The 22,485-nt window shown below is 40.7% G+C and overlaps 2 protein-coding genes across 2 annotated transcripts; one reads left to right on the top strand and one right to left on the bottom strand.

Annotated features, from left to right (window-relative positions):
- Positions 1-656: 656 nt before the first annotated feature.
- On the bottom strand, positions 657-8,442 carry azin1b (antizyme inhibitor 1b). Its single transcript, XM_085791651.1, has 11 exons — positions 8,262-8,442; positions 7,246-7,389; positions 6,674-6,871; positions 6,360-6,533; positions 5,928-6,100; positions 5,549-5,762; positions 5,371-5,445; positions 5,032-5,197; positions 4,646-4,755; positions 2,363-2,580; positions 657-2,248 (listed from the first exon to the last, which is right to left on the bottom strand). The coding sequence occupies exons 3-11, from the start codon at positions 6,773-6,775 to the stop codon at positions 2,173-2,175; spliced, it is 1,308 nt and encodes a 435-aa protein (XP_085647777.1). The 5' UTR covers positions 6,776-6,871; positions 7,246-7,389; positions 8,262-8,442; the 3' UTR covers positions 657-2,172.
- Positions 8,443-12,627: 4,185 nt separating this feature from the next.
- On the top strand, positions 12,628-21,907 carry atp6v1c1b (ATPase H+ transporting V1 subunit C1b). The gene is made up of 13 exons (XM_085791652.1): positions 12,628-12,773; positions 14,197-14,377; positions 14,476-14,543; positions 14,630-14,715; positions 15,035-15,129; positions 16,070-16,161; positions 16,500-16,598; positions 16,886-16,954; positions 18,694-18,786; positions 19,264-19,357; positions 20,083-20,180; positions 20,272-20,395; positions 20,963-21,907. The coding sequence occupies exons 2-13, from the start codon at positions 14,246-14,248 to the stop codon at positions 21,059-21,061; spliced, it is 1,149 nt and encodes a 382-aa protein (XP_085647778.1). The 5' UTR covers positions 12,628-12,773; positions 14,197-14,245; the 3' UTR covers positions 21,062-21,907.
- Positions 21,908-22,485: the final 578 nt, after the last annotated feature.

Raw genomic sequence — 22,485 nt, forward strand, 5'->3', positions numbered from 1 at the left:
CATCATTGAAAACACTAAAAAATAGTATACTATTGAATTCAACACAAGTAAAAAGACTACTTCCCTGGTATGACAAACTTATTACTTTGAAGAGGAGGAGAGCGCACACCTGTATTGATGAGGTGCTCACAAACAAAAAATGAACTGAGGAAAAAAAGGGATGTGGCACACTCGTAGCCTCAGATGCAAAAATATTTATTCAAGCTGTGTTAAAAACCAACGTTTCGACCAAACATGGTCTTCGTCAGGGGGAAGAAGAGTGTGCCACATCCCTTTTTTTCCTCGTGACAAATTTATTAACCAGCCCGAAACATATACAAATATAACAGATTTCTGTGTTGAGGGTAGCTTTTTGAATAAAATTGGTGGTGTCTTATTTAAAGTGACAGAGAAAATGAGATAACTCAATTTCAAAGAGAGGTGTAGTTAAAAGTTTATAATATTTGCATAAGTCTGACACTTTTACTGAATTACCTGACCCCAACCAGCCCTAAATCCTTATTATGAGGCTGTTTCAGGAAATTTAACTATTTCATTCAGGACATTAGTTCCTTAGCATGCCACAATTGTTTTCAATTACTTTGAAAACTTTATCTTGTTGTAATATTCAACTGTTGCGCCTTACAAAGCCAAAGATCACACACAGACAAGAAAAATGATTTCAATCAGAAATGTATTAAATTAATCACTTTCATAACTAACAAGCACAATTTACAGTCAAAACAGGCTATGGTCCATTAGTGCCTTAGACAAGCAAGTAATTAATACATTAGTCATTTTTAACACAAGGGCAGGATTCTTTAAAAACTGCAGTAAAGTCAGGTCACCTTTAATATCAATAGACATGAGCGGTTTAGCTGTACAAGAGACTGTGCAGTATGTCCCTCACAACTTTTGAGAGGTATGAGGAATTGTCTGGCATTGTATTTATGGTTTGCAACTTTGCACTGCCTCAGAGAGGTCTGTGTACAACTAGCATGTCTTCTACTTTAGGGATATAGACATGTGAGTCTATACCAGCTGCATACAAATCACTTAAGTTTGAGCATGTGTCAGGAAATGTGCTGCTTTTTCAGTATCTGGGAGAACATGGACCGAACCCCATGGCAGGGGACACTAATACATGAGGATCTAACAAATAACCAGGACAGTGCTGTCAAATGTCACAGTATTTTTTTAACCTACAGAAGATTTTGTGCATTTTAGACCAGATTAACCTCGCCCTATTATTAGAGATAAGGAGTGCATTTAGGTGTACAGCTTCTCTGTATTCAAGCTCTGACTCAGTGTAGAGAGCGTCTCCCACTGTGATTCCTTCAAGCCTTTCGAGTAAAGGGAAACCACTGAGGTCACAAATGGCAATCACAGCACACTTATATCCATGTAGCGTTAAAAAAACACATCAATATCTTAATCAGGAAAACACTGTTAAATGGGCCACAGCATAATACCTGGGCAAACCACACTTAAAGACGGAGCTTTAAATATGCCCCCAGTAATATCTGAATCCAATAAATAAAAATGCATTGAGGTGAACTGCAATATAGAAATAGGTTACATCATTGTCATAATTTCATTTAAACTCTGCAAAGTGAGGGGTCTGAAGTACAGAATCCACACAAGGCATCGATTCTTTTAAACACTTCAAAAAATCATCTACAGACAAAATGTTTGTGTATTGAACAGGTACAGGATTTACACGACTGTCAACAGGTGATCAATATGATTTAAATCAATTGTGCATTTTGTAAACTGGATTTTTATTTAGGAAACAAAACCACCCCAAACATGTCGGGGGGGTCCCATCTCCAAAGAGTCGTCCATTTTGTTGCATAATGTCATACGAGCTTGGCCTGGAGTTCATTTAGCTGACAAGACTTTTTTTTTCGAAGTCCATTGGAGGGAGGAGCAAAAGTAAGAAGATTATCTTCCAGATAAAAATTTAGACAATTGAGGTATCAAACACCAATTGTTTTCCATTTCTAGAGGTAAAAAAAACATCTAATTCCTGGAAGAAATGATAGGACACTGCGTTTTCCATGGTGGCTGGAATGTTGACCACATTTAGCCCCTTGTCCCAGATACGCCACGCTGACCCTCTGTGCTCACACGGTGGAAGGAGAGGCTGAGGAGGATCCGTGCAACATAATATGGGACAGGGGCAAAAGGTAGTTATGCACTGTACTGGACCATGGAGAAATTCTTCATGGTGCTGTCCAGTGCCACACCGGCCTCCTGCATTTCGTACCTGTGGGCGAAACCAAACACCGAGATCAGTTCTCTGAAGAAACATCACACGACGCCCCTGACGTCTGTACGTATTAGTGGTGGACCCTCACAGAGCGACTCGCTGCACACTCACCAGTCAGAGGTGGAGACAGTGTAGTAGATGGGCAGCTGGGGGGAGCTGAAGAGGCATGAAGACTCCTCCAGGCCGCACGCTCCCATGTTGGAGAAGAGAAGCCAGTCTCCTACACTGAGCTCAGGCAACAGGCAGCGCTCCACCACCTGGTCCAGCTGGTCCAGTGACGGGCCCCACAGGCTGCTGGGATACACCGTCTGCTCGGCGCAGAGCACATGCTGCAGAGAGGAAACAGTGTCATCAAATCCAATAAGCAACAATAAGGAAAAGGGACTTGCTCTTCCCTAACTAAATGAGACCTTCTGTCTTATTAAATGACAGTGCTAACCCAAATGCAGAGGTCTGTACTTTGCTTGATTTTTGTTAACTTTTACTCTACTACATGTAAAAGTTAAATATATACTTTTACTCCATTACTTTGACGTTTACCACCTCGTTACAAATTCAAATAGAAATATATTAATCAAAGGATTATCTGGAATGGGCGTGTCCGAGAGGACCAGAAGAACAACGTACGGTACTCTTGCTAAGATTAGAGGTAAGGGCGGGATGCGCTGGGCGGCGGAGATCGACATGGCTACCTGCGCAGTTAACGTTAACAGGAGGCACTTTTTTGTGTTCTTAGGCAGACAGACACTTTATTTATAGTTATGTTCTCAGGCAGACACGAGACACTTGATTCCCTCACTCCACATGTTTGCTCGGGTGGTTTTTTTTGTTTTCGTTTTATCATACCACATCTATTTTATTCACCTGAAAGTGAAATAAAGAGAAGAAGGGGAAAACCATTTTTGGTTGTTTTGCGTACTTTGTACTTTACTTGTACTTTTGATACTCGAGTATATTTTTTCACAAGATACTTTTGATACTTAAGTACATTTAATGTGAGCTACTTTACAGCGGCGTTCACACCGGACGTGATAGACGCGAATATAATGGCGCCAGACGCTTCCATCGCGCCGCTTGGTCATTGTGGATCATTCGCGTCCATCGCGTCATTCGCGCTAGACGCTCCGCCCGTTCATTTGAAAACCGGTGATCTCAACCCGCTCTCTTTCCACGTCGATCGTGGCTCATATCACCACCGTTGCTGCATTGTACTACTGCTGTACAAGTCTCAGAAACACCGGAAAACCACCCACCGTCGTGTCTGGGTTCACTGTGTGTGTGTGTGTGTGTGTGTGTGTTGTTGTTGTTTTTTTTGTCCACTCTGTGTATAAGACGGCAGCGGTGCCCACACACAGCTCAAATACAATCAGCTTCTCCTTCATGTTGTTCTGAGTGTAAACAACCATACAGAGAAGTGACGTCGTCGGCTTGAACTCGTCGCTGATTGGATGTCACGGCGCGATGCCGCCTGAAAAGTTCAATATTTTCAACTTTATTCGCGCCGCTTCATTCGCGCCGCGTCTCATCGCTCTAGACGCTCCATTCGCGCCGCCTCCGCCTGAATCGCGTGTCATCGCGCCATTTACATTGATTTTCAATGTAGAGTTGCCGCTCCATTCGCGTCTATCGCTTCCGGTGTGAACGCCCCTTAAGACTTTTACTCAAGTGATTTTCTTATGGGTGAGTTTAACTTTTACCAAAGTAATTTTCAGTTATGGTATTTGTACTTTTACTTAGTTGTTTTTTTCCAAGTACTTTATACACCTCTACCCAAATGTACGGTATATAATTATACTATGCAATACGGGAGGCGATACCTATCATGAGCTGAAGCCCACTATAAAAGATTCAGGTAAAAAGTACTGTTAACCCATTACCCAGCCATCTGTGATGCATGATATGAATTACTACCCTGAAGCACCACAGCACAGTTCCAACACCACCTGCCATCTTTGTCTGTTTACTTACCCCTGACCCTAATAGTTAACCATTTGTGTGTTATGTAATCTTGAAAACCTGTAGTTATTTTGTGTGTGAGGTAAACAGAGCACAGAGGAGGAAATGCAATATCCTGATCTGGCAGGAAGAACAGTTAGGTAGCAACCGGCTGTTTTTTTTGTTGTTGTTTTATTTGTTTTTTGTCGCCACTGACCTTTTGAAGAAATGTCACACATCAGGACAACAGGATGTGTTTGAAATAACTTTACTTTGTATGCAAAACCCCGGATTCAATGTAGGTTCTTTATATGAGTCAGTATATTTGAGGCGATGCTAATCCAACTTCCTGAAATACCCACAATGCATGACCCCCTTTTTCCCAATAGAACTGGAGCCACTATCAGATGTCTCATTCAGGCCTGAATAGGGTTAACTTTAGGGTGGAGACCTACTAACCTTATGCACTGACGGGGCAGCGATGGAGTTTCCCAGGAGCTTGTGGCTGAATGGGCCATAGACACCTTCATTCATGTAGTACAGGAACTCGGTATCCTCATTGTTTTCACCTATGAAAACACAGTGGGTGACCATGTCAGAAATGAAACTGAGGTGAGGTCCCCAAAGCGCGACTTGACCTCTGAGGGATTAGTTATAATTATGTAACAGACATGTGTGTGAAAAATCTTTAAATACCAAATATGAGAACACATATAATCATGTTAGATAATAATTGACCCACATATATTCAGAGTCGGGGTGCAGAGAAATATGTGCTAGAGTCAGATCTAATTAGACTACACAGGACAAAAAATATAGGGGAAAAAAACCAACAGACAACTCACCCTGAGCCAGACTGTCCCAGTGGTGGGTCAACACCTTTTTGCCGATCACGTTGACTGCCAGGCTGAAAGCTGAGGCCACATAGAAGCTGCCGGGCTGAGCCAACACTTGCACACCAGACATGGGGGGGAAGTAAGCGTCCAGCAGCGGCCTGACTGCAGACTCAACCTGTTCATACAATGTTACAGTAAATATGAGAGTGGGTCTTGATGAAAACAAATGTGGTGCAAGAACTTTGTTTACAGGCGTTGAAAACTTCTAAATTAAAAAGTTCTGTTTCAGCTACACATGGCGGAGCTTCCACTATGCGTCATCAGTTATCACCGCTGTGTATCACTTACCTGTTTAAGTTGAAACTCTGAGCCAGTAAATCCACCACCAATGTCCAGGATGTTCATGTTGAAGCCCAGATCCACCTGAACACAAAAACAGCCACATAATGATTAATCAAGAGATAAAAAGGCATTGAGGTTTCTGAAAATACTCTTTATTTACTAAATAGAAGAGATATTTACTCACCCCCATGTCAAACACACAGCGGGCATCTGACAGTGCATGGGTGTAAGCCTGTGGCAGGTCTTGGCAGGAGCTGGGAATGTGGAAGGTTACCCCGACCACCTGAACCCCTAGCTCCACGGCTGCCTCCAGCAGGTGCCGGCAGCTCTTCAGAGAAGAGCCGAAGGTCATGCTGGTCTCAGCTGCGTGAGCCTCAGTGGTCAACTGCAGCAGCAACCTACAAAAGATTTTTGAAAAACCATCAGCCTGGGATCCAAACATGAGGGGGGAAATAAATGTACCTCCACAGGGAGAGAGTGATTCAGAGTCAGTTTTACAGAAAGTCATGAGGACTAATGGTAACAAACAAATAAAACATTTTCAGCCTAACTTGACCACATACTTTGCGTTAGGGTGCAGGCGGGAAATCTTGGACAACTCTGCCTCATTTTCGCACACAAGATGCTGGATGTTGTTCTTGGCAGCAAACTTGATGTGCGCCAGCTGCTTGCAAACACCTGACAGAATGATGTTTTCTGGTGGCACGCCATGGTCCAGCACCAGGTTCATTTCAGCCTACGGCAGAGAGGACTCACGTGTTAGATATGCAACAAAGTCTGAAAGCTGCATCAAAACAATAAAAATGGCATCAAGTGTTGCGTAAGTCGAGAGGAGAGCAGTAATCAGCTGACCAGTAATCAATTGAGTGCTTGTAATGTAATGGCTCCAAAATGTCAAGAGCTAACGTAAGAGGATGAAGCAGTGAGCAGTTAAAAATAAATAAACGAATGACTCAAAGCTGACTGAATTTGATTCTGTGAAGTCCAAAGTTTACCTTGCTGCTGCAAATGAAACCCAGGCCCAAGGAGGCCAGCACCTGGATGACTGCAGGGCTGCTGTTGCACTTGACTGGGTAGTAGGGCTGCAGCTCTGGCACAACACTCTGCCAGCACACATGCTGTCGCATCAGGGCACCGAGGTCACCCACCACAAACGCATTCTTCTCCACCTGTAAACACAAGAGTACGTAAAGCAGAGAAAACGTACCGAGTACCAGGTTAAAGCGCTAACACAAGTTTCATGCAAAATATCTGAATCACTAGCGAGTTTACTCAGGAAGATACTACAAGGCCTACGAGCTGAACTGACCAGAGCCTGCTCATAGATGTGTCCATCAATGACATCTTCTAGGGTCACTCCTCCCTCCAGGAGTTCAATTATGTAGCTGGGTTTGTCAGCGAGTCCTTTCATCTCAACCGTATTCCGCTAAGCCGACAATCATAAAGAACAGATAAACAAGTCAAGGGGTCACGACTGAGCCAATGGGTCCTGCCGGTATGCAACAAACTGGAAAAATAAACAGAGAGAGAAAGAAACATTACAATTAATATCATCACACTGAATTCCTTTACCATCATTTACAAAACAAAAACGATCACATGCTATTTTACATCTTCACTATTCAAAAATAAGTTACACATACATGAATGTAAACTGTTCGTATTCACATACTGTTATATAGTGGGTTTAAACACTGAACTCAAAATATTTTTAAATTGGCTTCAGACTCTTCCCTGAGCTTTTATTTAAATCAACTGGCTTCTCAACACTTCAAATCAAAAACGTGTGTTTACTCATACAGCAGTTTCTACACAGAACACAATGATCCTGGACTTTGATACGGGTGTATGTGTGTGCCTGTGTGTTTGTGGGTCACTCACATGGACAAGTCAGGAGATGGACCTGTCCCGCTATCAGCTAGGATCCCAAGGTGGCTCAGCGTTGAAGTCAAAGTGCTCCCGGTAAAGAGCTGCCCCTAGCCCCTCCGGGTATCGCTCATACACCTGTACAGAGACAGGGGAGCCCTGAGGGACAAACAAATAATATTAGCTCTCAACACTCAAGGGACATCACAAACAAAATAAAATGCTAACTTAAATGCCTTTGGCTATACTACTAGACAAGTCAATCAATTTGATCCCTATGTCACTACAAAGTCTACTTCTATCACCTGTGGGCTAACATTTGTTGACACCATGGTCAGTATTTCATTGACATAAACAATGTGTTAAGTAACGTTCACGCCCATTTATGTTGCTTGTACTTTTCATTTCCAACTAATACAAAAGCATTTTATTACAGAATAGTATTACCTATTAATTGTATTACTCCAGCCGTCTGTTTTTAATCACTGTTAGATTATGCGGTAACTATCTATACACAGGCCGCGCATGCGCATTGCAGGCGCCACAATACTGTCACAACTTGACAAAAGCGGTATTATTATTGCGATGCGTCACCATAACACAACAGGAGACCTTAACTACAGCGTATAAATGTCAGTACCGGTTACATTAAACACGTTAAAGTCCCGCTTCTGTGAATATATATAGATATATAAGGCCATGGCGGAGGAAACGCGCCGCTGAGAGAGATTCCTGCTAACGTTGAGTTGGCTGCCGACAGCACGTCGATACAAGAAGCTTACGTTAACGCTGTAATTCACACTAACCCTCGCACAAACATCAACAGCACACGGCTAAAAACTAAAAGCAGGACCTACGGCCACCTAATGTATGTAATAGCAGCTTGACAGTCAGTCGTAAGGCAACACAAAAACACAAAATCCAATGAATCGGTCTGTCATGTGTGGCAAGAAGGCAGAAAGAGCAGCCCGCCATGTTACGTCCGCCTGCTGGATCCAAGGAACTCAACCCAAGTATTCCGCTGTACTTACGTGAGATAACGGCCAGAATGTTTTGGAAAATCGTCTTCTCTTTTTCGGCGGAATTTTTAAAGAGTAGTGGGCACAACGATATAAGAAAGAAAGTGGGCTGTTTTGGCCATATGTTTCGAGCGAGGGACGAGCGTCGGTCGAGCGGTGTCTTCTCTGTCTATCGGCTGGTGGGTGGAGAACTACTGGAACCGAGCAGGGGAAGTGGAAAAGGTAATCAACGGCCGGGGGGCGGGGCCTAACGTTCAGTTCCACCAATCAGCGGGCAGTAATTTTGAGAACATACCAAATATGTATTTCCGAACATATACAGAGACCGCGGCCGGTCTGCGATGTTTACTCACGTTACATAACCATAAAACTTTCCGTAGATGGCCACCGGTTCAAGTCAATCAGTCCTCGTAACCCCCCGCTGCTCTTTTTTTTTAATATGAGACAATCAAATTACACTTCTTACACCTGTAAACACTTGTGAATTGGATTACGCTGAAACACTCATTTGAGACAGTCCATTTGCTGTTACAAAAGAACAAGGGCTATTTTAAGCATAGTGACAAACTAACAAATGTATACAATATTTTAAAAGCCACTATTGGTGTAATTAATTGTCTGACAACCTGCATCCCTTCTAATTCAAAAAATAAATAAATCTGGAGGAGATATTTCACATACAATTTTCTGTGAATAGGTTAAAAGCTAGATAAACATTTTATTGAATCTCCAAAGTTCATTAAACAAGGGTCCTCTGTAAACATGAAGGTGTGGCTGAAACTTTGCACCCCTGCCTTGGGATATAACCTACTGGGCTGTTTGTTTAGCTTAGGTAAATTTTAGGTTTAAATTAGTTTTTATTTTTTTAAGGATATGTTCAGTAAATAGCTTAAGAGCTTATTCAAAACAAACAAACAAACAGTAAAAAAAAAAACAAAAAAAAAACCTTTGATGACATATTTATGGATTTCTGTTGAATGTATAATCAACATCTTGGTGAGCAGAAAATACAATTAGTGGTAATAATAACTTGACATCATTGCTGGGCTGGCTCATTCATTGAACATGCAGGCATTTGCTGATTCCTTGAGGATATTTGTATTTTTCTTGTTTGACTAAGTCTGTGTGAGAATGCAAAAAAAGATGTCTTTGTTTTAAGTAACATCCGGCCAAAACCTGTATCCTATCCTCCATGATCCTTTATGACCCTGCATCACAGTTTTAAATTTCTTTGAGATATGCTCTGCTTTTCATCCACATGTTTACAGTCAGTGAATAAAAAACCCAAGATATTCAACCCTATTTTTTCAGAGAGTATTTGTGAGTCTCGAAGACATTTAGAGTGCATAAGTGCAGGCCTTATGAGGTTGCGAAAGTCACTGGGCCAAAAGCTTTCCAACTACAACACTCGCTCGATTACATGTTATTATTGTTACCACACTTTGTCTGGAGACTTAGACAATTTTAAAACATCAGCTAAACTTCAGAAAAGACAAAACACACACATTTTGTCTCTGTTTTTGACGTTCTCTGTTTTCCTCCCAGTGTCTGATGGAATGTGGGGGATTATTACGATTCAAGAGCTTACTGAATATTTTGTTGATTAGACCTTAAGCCTTTGTCACACTCTCTCCCAGACTTATTTCAACTGTGATAATTAAATGCTCTATGTAATCCAATTTGACGGAAAAGAACTTCATTTAGTAAATATTAATTTTATTAAGCATGGTAGTCAGGAGTTTGGTACAACACTGAAAAAACTCAGCCTGCAGCCACCTTAGTCGTATGACTTTCTGTGATACAACACGATGCAGGGCTTCATCTGTGTCTCCGTGGCTGTCTGTCTGTCTGTCTGTCTGTCTGTCTGTCGGTCCTGTGGCTCTTATCTTTGTTTTATGGCAGTCACTCCAAGGGACACTCTGTTCACAAAACAGCATGGCCTAGAAACCACCAGATTCGGCACAACAAGGAAAATCCTGTGGAAGCAATCTGACACTATTATTTTGAAGTATCTCAGTTGGCTGGCCTCCTTTGCTATGATCAGAGAGAGAGAGACTGGGTTGAATGTATGGATTCACTCCGCACCACCATGCTAATGGCCCTGAGGCACAAACAAACAGCTGAAAGTGCTTAATCAAATTGGGCCATGGATTCCTAAATTCTGAGAAACAAGGTGTCACATTTTCTGGCTTCTAAATCTTTTTGGGAGCAATATAAGTAGGGCAGTGGAGCGAGAGTGTATTTGTAAATATTGTGCAATTTATGGTACAAGATAACATCTGCAATAGAGCCATAAATGACAGTACACAGGGGTTGCAAAAAAGAAAGCAATATTCTGTCAATTAAATTATCAATATAAAAATATCTTGCACAATTTGTGTAATAAACACTGCAACACTGATAATTGTTTTATTGCTGTTTTCTTTACTGTAATCCCAATATCCTGTGAACTTTATTTCGTACACCACACAGTGTCGACATGTGGATCTTACAAGACACAATTGTGTGGAGCGCCATGGTCTCCCAAGAAGCTACGCGGGAAGATGGTCAACATGGTGTAAAGTGTACAGTAAAGTATGTGCTTCAAGGTTCTCATCAGGATCCATGGAGACGGGGGTAAATTAGATTTTCTGCTTTGGTTCTACTGAGTTTAGGTGAATGCTCTCACTGTATCCAGGAAGGAAATACAATTTGCAGCCAGAGGTAACAGATATAAACAAACAGTGGCATAAATAACCAATTCTCAATACCCAACAACCTTCCCACAAAACATTTTCCAAACTGTTTCGATAAGACAACAGTCAGGGTCAAGAGGATGTGGCTCAGCACATTCGGTATCTCTATTTAGTGGCAAGAAACATCAGAAATGCACTAACCCTAGAAACAGTGTTTATTAATTTGTCCCAATTGGAAACTGTCTGACAAATGGAGATTTTGACTTGCCAGGTGTTAGGACTGGTGATATGACATGAATTTCAATTTATTTTTTATTATTTAGCCTATGCCATTCATGACAACGCATTCACGTTAATAGTCTATTTTTCATGAAACAAAAATTTGTGTTCATGTTTACATGAAAATGTAAGATTAGCCAACATTAATATCATATAATCTGTCCAAAACAGAGTTCTTCTAACTCTAGTTTTATAACAACACATTTGAACACGTTGCAGCAGAGAAACACACATGATGTAACTGTGTAAAACTATAACATAAATAGATTATTCTTTAACCATAAGAAAGCAGACGAGGTGGTCCTTATCCCTCTTTTTTGTCACTCCACAGCTATGCATTCAGTAGAAGTAAACAGGTGTGCACACAATGATGTTCAAACTTGCATTTCATGAAGAACTGCAAACAGCTGAATGCTCTTCAAAGCAGAAGTTGACTGAAAGACATTTAACTCACCCAAAGGCATTACCTGTTCAGAAATGGAGTAGCTCCATCTCACCAGAGGAGGTCAGTGTTGAGAACCACTGACTGAGCTGTCAAAACAAACGCATGCTGCCTTTAGGTACAGCCGGAAATTATGCATTTACTGACAATTACCAGCTTGTGCAGGGCAAGGAGCATGAAAGGAGTAAGACCAAGTGGTGAAAGTTATATAAGCAGCAACATGAAGGAAACAAATGAGTTCTACAGTAATAAAACCTTTTTTCTCCTTTCAAGAAAAATAAAAAAAATACATTTTGGGCAAGGTCGGGTCAGGCAACTTTATTTGTAGAGCACATTTCATACGAAGGGCTATTCAAAGTGTTTTATAGAGCAATAAAATATAGAACATTATAAAAGTCACAGTTTTGCAATAAAGTATTCAAGAAAAAATATCCAAGGAATCATTGCATTACTTGTATTGTACTCTAACACCTCTAACCACCTCTCACCACCAACACTAACCACTATCTGGCTGAGCCTTATTTCACCTATTTATTTAGCTATTTTAGCTCAGGCCTACTAATCTTCAGCTTACTCAGTGCATCCATATCATCCAGCTATTTTCACTATTTGATCCATGTTGACCATGTTGAATAACTCAGGTTAGCCATGATGTTCAGTTATAAAAACCAAGTAAAAAATTACAACCATGTTTCTCATCATGTGAACTACTTTTATAAGTTTTTAACTACAGAGTAGACTATTTAAAATATTGTGACCTACTTTATATGTAAATGCTATTTTAAAGTTTGTTATTATTAAGCACACCTTATATTTATATTTTTAATTTAAGGACTGCTCAACACCAACACGTGTTCTTCCCCATATATTCATGGCTCTCTGCGCTCATGTTCAGACCCTGAACCTCACCAGGACAGACGGGTCACGTGAAGGCAGCACAGTGCGCAGCAGCCCCTTTGCGCATGCGCATTACTCCCCCTTCCTCGGTCAGCTGACTGTGAGTGAGATGCTGTGTTGAAGGACCTCTGAGGCGAAAACCTGCTATTATCTGCGCTATGTATGGGAAGCTGCGATTACTTGACTGATTTACACCGTGCGGAGCAAACACCGAAGGCGTCAAACACACCGGTGAGTATGAAGACGCACAGATTATTGATGTCGTGACAGCGCGACACTGCACTGCAAACAAGCTCATGTCAGCAGCAAAGCTAGCACTGGATTTAACCATGTATGCACCTGGTTATGTTGTTGTTGTCTGTCACTGGTTCCGATTAGAGGATGAGCTGTAAATCTAACGCAGGGCAACACAGCTCTTTATGTTGTTGTTTTAAATGACGAGCAGGATCATTGTGTTTAGCTGCTGGTCTTGCATGGAGACTGGTCATATGACAGTCAATCAGCAGACATGTCTGTCTCTGCTGTCCTTCCCCTTGATGCAATCAGCCACCACTGTTCAGCCCAGTGACCACACGTAAAACCACTGGGAAATGTGAGGAAGCTCGTGAGTCTGAGGCAAAAAAGGACTTAAAAAGAGGAACAAGACACTGATATGTAAAATAATATGACTGTGACTCAGTTACATTTCTAAGTATTGGTGGAAAAGTACAAAGGAAAGAAAGAGAACAAAAACATTATCTGTGTCAGTAAAGAGTGATCCTGTGGAATGATCTCTATCTCTTTCTATTATTGGTTTATTGATGCCTCACCATGTCAGCAGCATTTTAATATTTTAGCTGGTTGAGAAGGAGCCAATACACTGTATGACATTTACCAGCCGTTGGATAATGGTACATTTTGCCTGGTAACTCTTAAAAAAAAAGTCACAAATAACTTAAATTGTGAGATAAGTGTCATCACGCGAAAGACAGAGTATTGTTTTTTTCAAAATTTAGGCAAGTGGGGTAGGCTACATGTGAAGGAGGAGCAATGATCAAATAAAGTACACACACCTCAATCTTGTATTGCAAAATAACACAATACATGGGGAAACATAGGCGTACATACAAGCACTTTTATTACTGAAGATGTGTGCATGTGAAATTAAGTTAAATTAAGTGTTAAAGCATATCTCAGAGTGCAGAAATGGACCTTGTTAACAAGCGATAGCATTTCCCCAACACTCAGTTGTTTAAGTAATTGTCAGAATAACATGGAGGAGTGGGCCATATATAAAATCATCTTTATCGTGTCAATTTATAGTGGAATATCAATATTGTGTAATATTGTGTCATGATGTCACAGTGGAGAATTAGTTAAGTATTGTACTTGAGTATTGATGTTCCCTGATTAATATGTCTCTTAAGTGCCAAATGCCAATCCATGAGTAATGGCCGACAAATCGTTTGTTGCACAAATGTGAAATAAATGAATTAATGAATAACATGACACTCATGATATAATTGAAACGGCAACATTTCCACTGACAAATTTTCACTTTTCACCTCCTGTCCTTCTTCGTAGTTCAGAGTTGGCAACAGAGCAACAAAAGTCCTGGACAGAGTCATAATAAAGATGAATTTATTTATAATCCAACCTTCACCTCTCTCTGCAGTGACTGTCTTACATCAGAGGCCCGGTGGACAAACTTCCTGCCAGCAGCCATGACAGAATTCTGGTTGATCTCCGCTCCGGGGGAGAAGACGTGCCAGCAGACCTGGGACAAGATGATGGTCGCCACCTCACGCACCAACAACCTCTCTACCAACAACAAGTTCAACATCCCCGACCTCAAGGTTAATCACAGCTGCCTTCTGTAGTTAAAGCCTCTGTGTGGACAGTGAAGGGGCCGTCATGGGGCCGTTTCTTAAAACGTTGTTCTCTGTTTCTTCAGGTGGGAACACTAGATGTCTTAGTGGGTCTGTCGGACGAGCTGGCTAAACTGGACACTTTTGTGGAAACGTATAAGCTTTCCTTTTACTTTTACATTGCTAAAACATGATCCCATGTTTCGGCCGCTCATGTTGACCCCTGACCTCTCTCCTCAGTGTGGTGAAGAAGGTGGCTCAGTACATGGCTGACGTTCTGGAGGACAGCCGAGACAAAGTCCAGGAGAATCTACTGGCTAACGGAGGTAATCGCCGTTGACATCAACCATTGATTGTGGTTAGCGGTTACTATGGATGCAGCTATGTCATTTCATTTCATTTTTTTATGTATTGAATTGGGACAATGCACATGAATCAACATTGCTGCATTAAACAAAATGCAGCGAACTTAGCACAAATGCTAAATTTAATCCGTATAGTCCCAAGGCAGGTGACAGCACAGACACAGTAAGACTCACAACTACAACTCATACAATAGACCATTGTGATGTGATCATGATAGCAAACAAAACCCGTTTATTGATTGTGATTGGTGCTGATGGCTTTATCTGCTTCTCTCTGCAGTTGACCTGGTCACTTATATCACCAGGTTTCAGTGGGACATGGCAAAGTACCCAATCAAACAGTCTTTGAAAAACATCTCTGAGATCATCTCCAAGGTATGTTAGAAAATCTGATCACTTATAATGTTTATATGATATACATCAATCTAATATATACACTGAATACTTTAGGATGAAGATTACTGTGGATTATACTTTATAAAATAAACAATTTGTAATTTATATATTGTTTAAAAATGGCTGACCAACTTGGACAAAGGAACCACACCTCAGTGCTCAGCTCTGTTTATCTTTGCAGAAAAATATTTGTCTTTCAGAAGAATTCAACAGTATAGTACAAGGAGGTTTTAGTTTGTAATCATCAAAGAATAAAATAATAAAAAGGAAAATGGCTGCAGTCAAAATGTTTTGCTCCAAAACAGTGTCAGCAAACTACAAATTATAGGCCATGTCGGCTTTAGTGACACTGTTGCCTTGGTGACATTGGTCTTAGACCTGAGTTTGGTTTCACCAAGACAGACTTTGACTGTGTCTATCATAACAAATAGCCAGACTTCAGACAAACTCTAAATTCATCCGTGCACATTCTGACTATGTTGAGATGGACTGTGGTGCAATGAATTGTGGGTAATTGTTGATCAAGGAACTATATCTGCCTTAGCAAAAAAACACACCTCAAACCACAAATTATGAGCCATGTTTCCCTGTTTGTTTGTTTTTTGGGGGGGCATTATTACTTAGTACAGGTGTCACTGAATACCACGTAGCCATGGTAACATTGGTCATACACCTGAGTTAGCCTGGGTGGGGGGTGGGGGGTGTGTCTTATAATTTTGGCTTAAAATGAGTCAACCTCCAAGGAAAATTAAGACTGACGAGACAGACTGAATGCAGCAGAATAAATTACTACAGAAAACAAATGTACACAGTAACAGAAACGATCACATGTTGTCACATATCACATGCAGACATTTTGATTTTGCTGGATAAAGACGGGAACATTTTCCATACTAACCTTCTCCTGCTCGGTTTCCAGCAAGCGACTCAAATAGACAACGACCTGAAGGCTAGAGCTTCAGCCTACAACAATCTGAAGGGAAATCTGCAGAATCTGGAGAGGAAGAATGCGTGAGTAATAGCGGAAAATATCTGTCACTCTTTTCTTCAGTGACAGTTTTAAACAAGAATAAATCTCCATGTACAGATCCTTCAAACTGGGGTCTCAACTCTTTCTCCTTTTATTCTCTTACTCTTTTTTTATAACCATCAACCCAGCAAGATAAAAACTCAGTTTCCATTGTTGCCTTCATAAGAAACTGTACCTATAGCTATATCTCAGTATCATACCTCCACCTTGGATGATGAGATTGAAATAGTCAGTAATTAAATCTGTAAAGTAGCACATTGCATTGTGCAAAATAGACGTTCCTGATGTTATCTGTGTGTTGTCATATGTTGTCCTTTAGGGGGAGCTTGTTGACCAGGAGTCTGGCTGACATAGTGAAGAAGGAAGACTTTGTCCTGGACTCAGAGTACCTGATTACCATGCTGGTAGTCGTACCAAAGTAAGCACACCTTCATTAGTCTCTCTTTATTTATTTTGTGTGTATTTTTTCCTTCATTCATTTTGTTTTGATATTTTACTAGTAAGTATATTTAGAGTGTAGTCTACATTGTATTACATGGAAAAAAAACGGAAAACTATTTAGACCTGGAAATGGTCAAATTACATAGGTGTAGCAGGTGTACTTTTTCTTTTTTAAACAGTTTTTTTTTGTTCAATAAAACCAGTTTTGTTGTCAGCCTTAAAACTTCATGTTCAAATTTTACTTTCCCTTTCTACCATCCCCAGGACAGGCTACGGTGACTGGCAGAAGGAGTATGAAACACTGGCAGAAATGGTTGTACCACGCTCCACTAAGTAAGAATAACAAGATGACTCTGTTTTTAAATTCATGAATGATCAGACAAAGGAAACAACATTTCTGGGTGATTTATTCATTTCAAAGAACATTTTAATGATATTTTTTATAACTTCCTCAGACCAGACACTTTCGACACTTTGCCTCCTCTTCCTTTCTCACCCCTCTTCAGTTGATTTAGCCTTGTGCTTGACTCTGATTAAAATTGGCAATATTTCATGGTTGACCTGCAAAAAGCAATTGACTCCCATTAGAAAAAGAAAACATTACGTGGTTGACCTGTAGAGAGGGGTTGACCTTTAGCCAACATAGCCAGATGATTCAAGACATTACCTTCAGGCTTCTGGACATACACGTCTCATTGTGATGTGGTTACCTAGCAACCTGCTCCTCCGGACCAGATACGGAGCACGATCTGCTGATGTGATCGAGGAACAAGAAACTTCCTATGATCCACAGGAGAAATACAGAGCAGGGAGGAAGACTTCTCTCTAACTCGTTTTATTATATTTTCATTTCAATATCCAGAAACAACAGGAAAAGTGTTTGTTTGGGATCATTTACCCTCTGTTGCATGAACGACACAGCTGGCGACTAATGTGTATCAAAGGAAATCTCTTCATTACAGAGGAAGCTGTGCAATCACTTCATGACCCAAAATTGTGAACAAATAATTTTCTAATTTCTCAGTTGTACTGGTGCATAAGGGAGCAGGAAAGAAGTGGGGAGTCAGAAATGGAGTTGGAGCTGTGACTCACACTATCCAGTTATCTGTGAGGCTTTTACGGGACCTTGTTTTTTTGGCTAGTGCTCGGTCCAGAGGATTGGTTGTTAGGGTTAGTGGAGGATGTGTCACTGTCCCTTTCTTGCAAAACCTAAATGTAGCCATTTAGTACATTTACAGTGTGCGGAGTTATTTGATTTTGAAAAATACTTTTTTACTTGATGTGAACACATTGTATTGTTTGTTCCATATTAACATAATAACTCAGGAAGAACATATTTAAAGCACTGACTTTGTAGAACTTGTATAATATGCCAATAAGCCTGCTGAAATACCCCCCAAAACTTTCGAATCAATATTCAATATATTGCCTTTTTCTTCTCTTAAAACAAGAGGAATCAGTCTTTTGTACACATTTTCAAATAAGGACCTCACCTACAATAAGGCCTCTGGTACTCTGCCTTGTCTTTTATCTCACGTAGCTGTTGTTAGGGCTGTGACTGCCAGGCTCAGACTGAGCTGATCAAACATGGCTGACAGTGTAGGAGTTGGCTGTGATAGTTTTTTTCTTCTGTGATCAAAACAGCATATGGTCCATCGCATTTTCCTAATAAACCAAAACTAATTCCAGTGACTAAAAGCTAAAAGAACTAATTCTCTCCTAAATATAGTGTCAAAGTCATACATTTCAGTACATACTTGTATTTACTCTTCACCCCTGCTGTCATCTTTTAATCTCAAACCACATAACCTGCTCCACACAAGTGATGTGTCATGGCTGTGAGACAGCTGGATGGTACAAAAACACTGACTTGACACAAAAGTTAAAAAATGACTCAGCAACATTATAATTTATATGATATTTTACATGAACGGAGGGAGCCTGTGTGTCCTGTGTTTATGAATTATTGAGTAGGATCCACCAGAGAGCCTGTGTTGTGTTCTCTATAACAAATACTGCTGATGTGAGTCTCACAGGTGCTGATCCTTCGTCTTGTGGTTCCTCTCCTTCAGGCTGCTGTTTGAAGACCATGACAGCGGCCTGTTCAGTGTCACTCTCTTCAGGAAGGCTGTCGACGACTTCAAGCACAAGGCCAGAGAAAACAAGTAAATGACTCAGTTTCACTTGTGTCATAAGAATGTGAGCAGGTCAAAAGAGTTCATGTGTAAATGTAATTAGAATATATTTTTTAATTTGACTTTTAAGCCTTCTTTTTTTTTCTTTTTTTCTTTTTTACTATTGGTGGTTTTCCATGAATGATGTTTATTTATCCCTCGGGAAATCAACCACAGACTAACAGCAGTGATGATAGGTCATTACTGAAGTAGGCTATGTGTTTGTGAAACACAGGGGCTGCCTTGTTATGCTCTAAAAAAAGACGCGATAAACACAATTTTGCCAGCACTCGATGGTCTCTCCAATTAGCATAACAGAGGGATTTCATTCAGTGTCTGTGTGTTTGCATGTCACTTATTTTCAGAAGAGCACTTGAGTGTGTGTGTGAGTGTGTGTGAGTGTGTGTGGTGTCTGCGGTGTCTGCCCATCATCTGATTGCCAGCTCTCTGCTGTGTGTCCTGACCCAGGTTTACAGTGCGTGATTTCCAGTACAATGAGGAGGAGATGAAGGCAGACAAAGAAGAGATGACACGTTTGTCCACTGACAAGAAGAAACAGTTTGTACGGCTGCTGATTTCTCTACAAACCTCACTACTGAACAGCTAGAGAAAGAGGAAGTTACTGTAGCCATTCACCAGTGTTTTCAAATGTATGGTTATTCTTCACACCAGTGAATTAAAGCAGAAGTAAGTGGTCCGGTCGTTTTCGCTAATGCTGCGTTCCAGGCAGGCTTTTGAAATCGTAAATTACAGCTTCAAGTCACAACTTACGACTTTGTAGCGTTTCAGGCAACCCACTCGTGTTTTTCCGACCTGTTTTACCGGTGAAAGTCACTATAACGGCCACTCGTAACTTCTGACCGGTGAACTCGTACCAGATCGAACTGGTACCACTTCACGGTCGGAAAAATACGAGTTTCCTTGAACGCACCATAACAGTCCTCGTCCCTACGTCACCACATTCACGGCGTCCCTTGGCTGCACACACAGCCCTGCATGCCGTTCTCTCTCCTCATTGGATAAAAACTGTAGGATACGATAAATGTTTTCTCCTCGGCTCAGAGCAGAGCAGAGTGACTGACAGACCCGTGTTTCAGTCCAAACACTCTATGTAAGTGATTGCTGTCGGAAGATATAACTATTTAAGACTTATATTAACACAAATATATCACTTACTTCTGCTTTAAGTTTGGGTAATTAATGACAAGATCAGTTTTAGATCTCATCTGTGAGGCTGATGATGAGTGTGTATTTCTGTTTGGTGAAATGCCGTTGTTGTACTTACAGGGGCCTCTGGTACGATGGCTGAAAGTGAATTTCAGTGAAGCCTTCATCGCGTGGATTCACATAAAAGCCCTGCGTGTGTTTGTGGAGTCGGTGCTGAGGTGAGAGAGTTAAGACCCGCTGTAGCTGCGTCTGCGATGTTTGTGAAAAGTGTGCGACCGCCTGCGTTGACCGGCCCGTTGTGTTTCGTAGATACGGGCTGCCGGTCAACTTCCAGGCCATGCTGCTTCAGCCCAACAAGAAGAACATGAAGAAGCTGAGGGAGGTGCTGTACGACCTCTACAAACATCTGGACAGCAGTGCTGCAATCATTGATGTGAGCCCCATTCACACACTGTTTAACATAGTGGAAGTATAATTATTACAATGATACATTTAGTTTAGTTTAATACGTTTATTTGTATCAGGGACAATGTACAAAATAACATTAGTCTCGAGATGAGAAGAGATGCCTTGTACTGGATTTAGCTTACTAGCTACTTTCCATCCGTAGTCCTGGGCAGGTGAGTAAGAACAATAGAAAGGTAAGAATTATCAATTTACATAGCGTTCTAAACATCCATACACATGTGCGTATAATACACCCTCTCACACATCACAAATACTCAAGACATATTTCATATCAGAAAGAAACATACAGTTATTAAAATACTTCACACTTTGCCAAGGTTAAAAATAACCTTTTTTTAGTACAATCTCTCCTGATGCTTGTTTTGGGAGTTTGGAGTTACTCCACTGCTTCAGGAGACACCAAAATGATTAAATTACTCTTTGTTAGTTGATATGGACACATTAAACCAGCCATATAACCATCTCAACTGGACTTTATTATGATTAAAATATGTGCGTAATGTTTGTGTTCCTGTCTCTCCTGTGCCACCAGGCCTCGATGGACATCCCAGGTCTGAATTTGAGCCAGCAGGAGTACTACCCATATGTTTACTACAAGATCGACTGCAACCTGCTGGACTTCAAAGTCTAGATGCATCGTCATCATCATCGTCATCATCATTTTCATGTGCAGTAATGTTCTGATATAACACAGTCACATCCACAAGCTTTAATTTATTCCCACCCCGTCTCTGTTCTCCCTCTTTTCTCACTTTGTGGCTTTCTCATTCCCTTTCTCTCCTCCTTTATGTTCCTGTCACATTCCTGGGTGGAAACACAGTGAGTTGTTAGGTATCAGAGCTGATTGGTGACTATAAATAAAGTCGGACAGATCACAGAGGTAACTTCTGCTCTAATACACTTGAATATGGGCCCTCTCCTGTGCTGCCACCTCCTCTTTGTACCATGCTGTAAGAGTAAACATCTTCACAGTGTACACCCACCAAAACGGTCGACATTCCCTCGTGACATCAAAGGACACGAAACAATATTTTTACTGTCGTTTTTCCCCCTCATCCTACTTTATTTAAAGTAACATGAACAGTACCAATGTGGGGGGGAAATATGGGGGGAAAATAAATGTATGTTAAATATAGTATTTATTTAAAGACTCTAAAATCAGTGAATGTGTTTTTGTTTGTTCAGTTTTTGAAGGTGATGTGTTTTTAGCTCCATGTAAGGAATGTCTGTTTACAAGTAGATGTTGACCATTGTTTCCCCTCTCCAGCTCTAATCCTGTGAAATGCTGAAACCAGTCATTTTACAGTATAAGGAAGCAATATGTTTGCTGCTCGTATGCTCCCTTGATTTCTGTATATTAAGCGTTTTAAGAATAATTATCATAGGTCTATGTGCAAATACTGTATTGTCAGTATAACTGAGAAATGAACCACATATTTAAAATAAATGTGAAAATAAATGCTCTATGTGAAAGATACTTGCCTTCAGTTCATTTTTCTCTTCATGTTCATACTTGCACAATATAAATATAATAGACCACATAGGCATTGGAAGTGCAACTTAATAACAAAGAACAAAACTGTACTGATCGGTATTTCAGTATTTCCCCACAGAATACGTGACAATTAAGAAGCCTTCATAAAAGCTTAGGTGGTAAAAAATGTCCTCCTCCATCCTATATATTTATCTTTATTGTATCACAGAAAACTAAAACGCCGGCTCATTAATAACTTTATCATGTTTACAACTGTCTGCAGAATGGTGGATTATTGTAAAACCTCCATGGTGAACTCAAGTTTCCGGTGTTTATCCAAAGACTTTTAACAGGTGTGTATGTGCATAGTCTATACATACTGTATATTCACACGGGGAAGTCCTTTTTTCCTCATTTTGTCGTGGCAGTTTGTCTTCATTTCTTATTTCTCACCAGATTATTTTATTTTGTGCTGAGGGTCTAATAGAAAAACAAAATGTGGTCATCCATGTAGAAATACATACAGCAGCCCATTCTTCTACTATTTGTAACTATAGCCTAGTCATGAGTGGATGGTGAAG

This window comes from Trachurus japonicus, chromosome 11 (genome assembly GCF_045865225.1).
Source record: "Trachurus japonicus isolate A0001 chromosome 11, Traja_1.0".
Lineage (NCBI taxonomy): Eukaryota > Metazoa > Chordata > Actinopteri > Carangiformes > Carangidae > Trachurus > Trachurus japonicus.

What these genes read in the sequence shown, in the direction of transcription:
- azin1b (XM_085791651.1), bottom strand. Translation starts at nt 6,775, where the DNA reads ATGAAAGGACTCGCTGACAAACCCAGCTACATAATTGAACTCCTGGAG. An exon ending in CGCCTGCACCCTAACGCAAA is followed by an intron (nt 5,763 to 5,927) that starts GTATGTGGTCAA and finishes AATCTTTTGTAG; the next exon opens with GTTGCTGCTGCAGTTGACCA. An exon ending in CTGGGACAGTCTGGCTCAGG is followed by an intron (nt 4,756 to 5,031) that starts GTGAGTTGTCTG and finishes GTGTTTTCATAG; the next exon opens with GTGAAAACAATGAGGATACC.
- atp6v1c1b (XM_085791652.1), top strand. Translation starts at nt 14,246, where the DNA reads ATGACAGAATTCTGGTTGATCTCCGCTCCGGGGGAGAAGACGTGCCAG. An exon ending in CTGACAAGAAGAAACAGTTT is followed by an intron (nt 19,358 to 20,082) that starts GTACGGCTGCTG and finishes TTGTACTTACAG; the next exon opens with GGGCCTCTGGTACGATGGCT. An exon ending in GCAGTGCTGCAATCATTGAT is followed by an intron (nt 20,396 to 20,962) that starts GTGAGCCCCATT and finishes CTGTGCCACCAG; the next exon opens with GCCTCGATGGACATCCCAGG.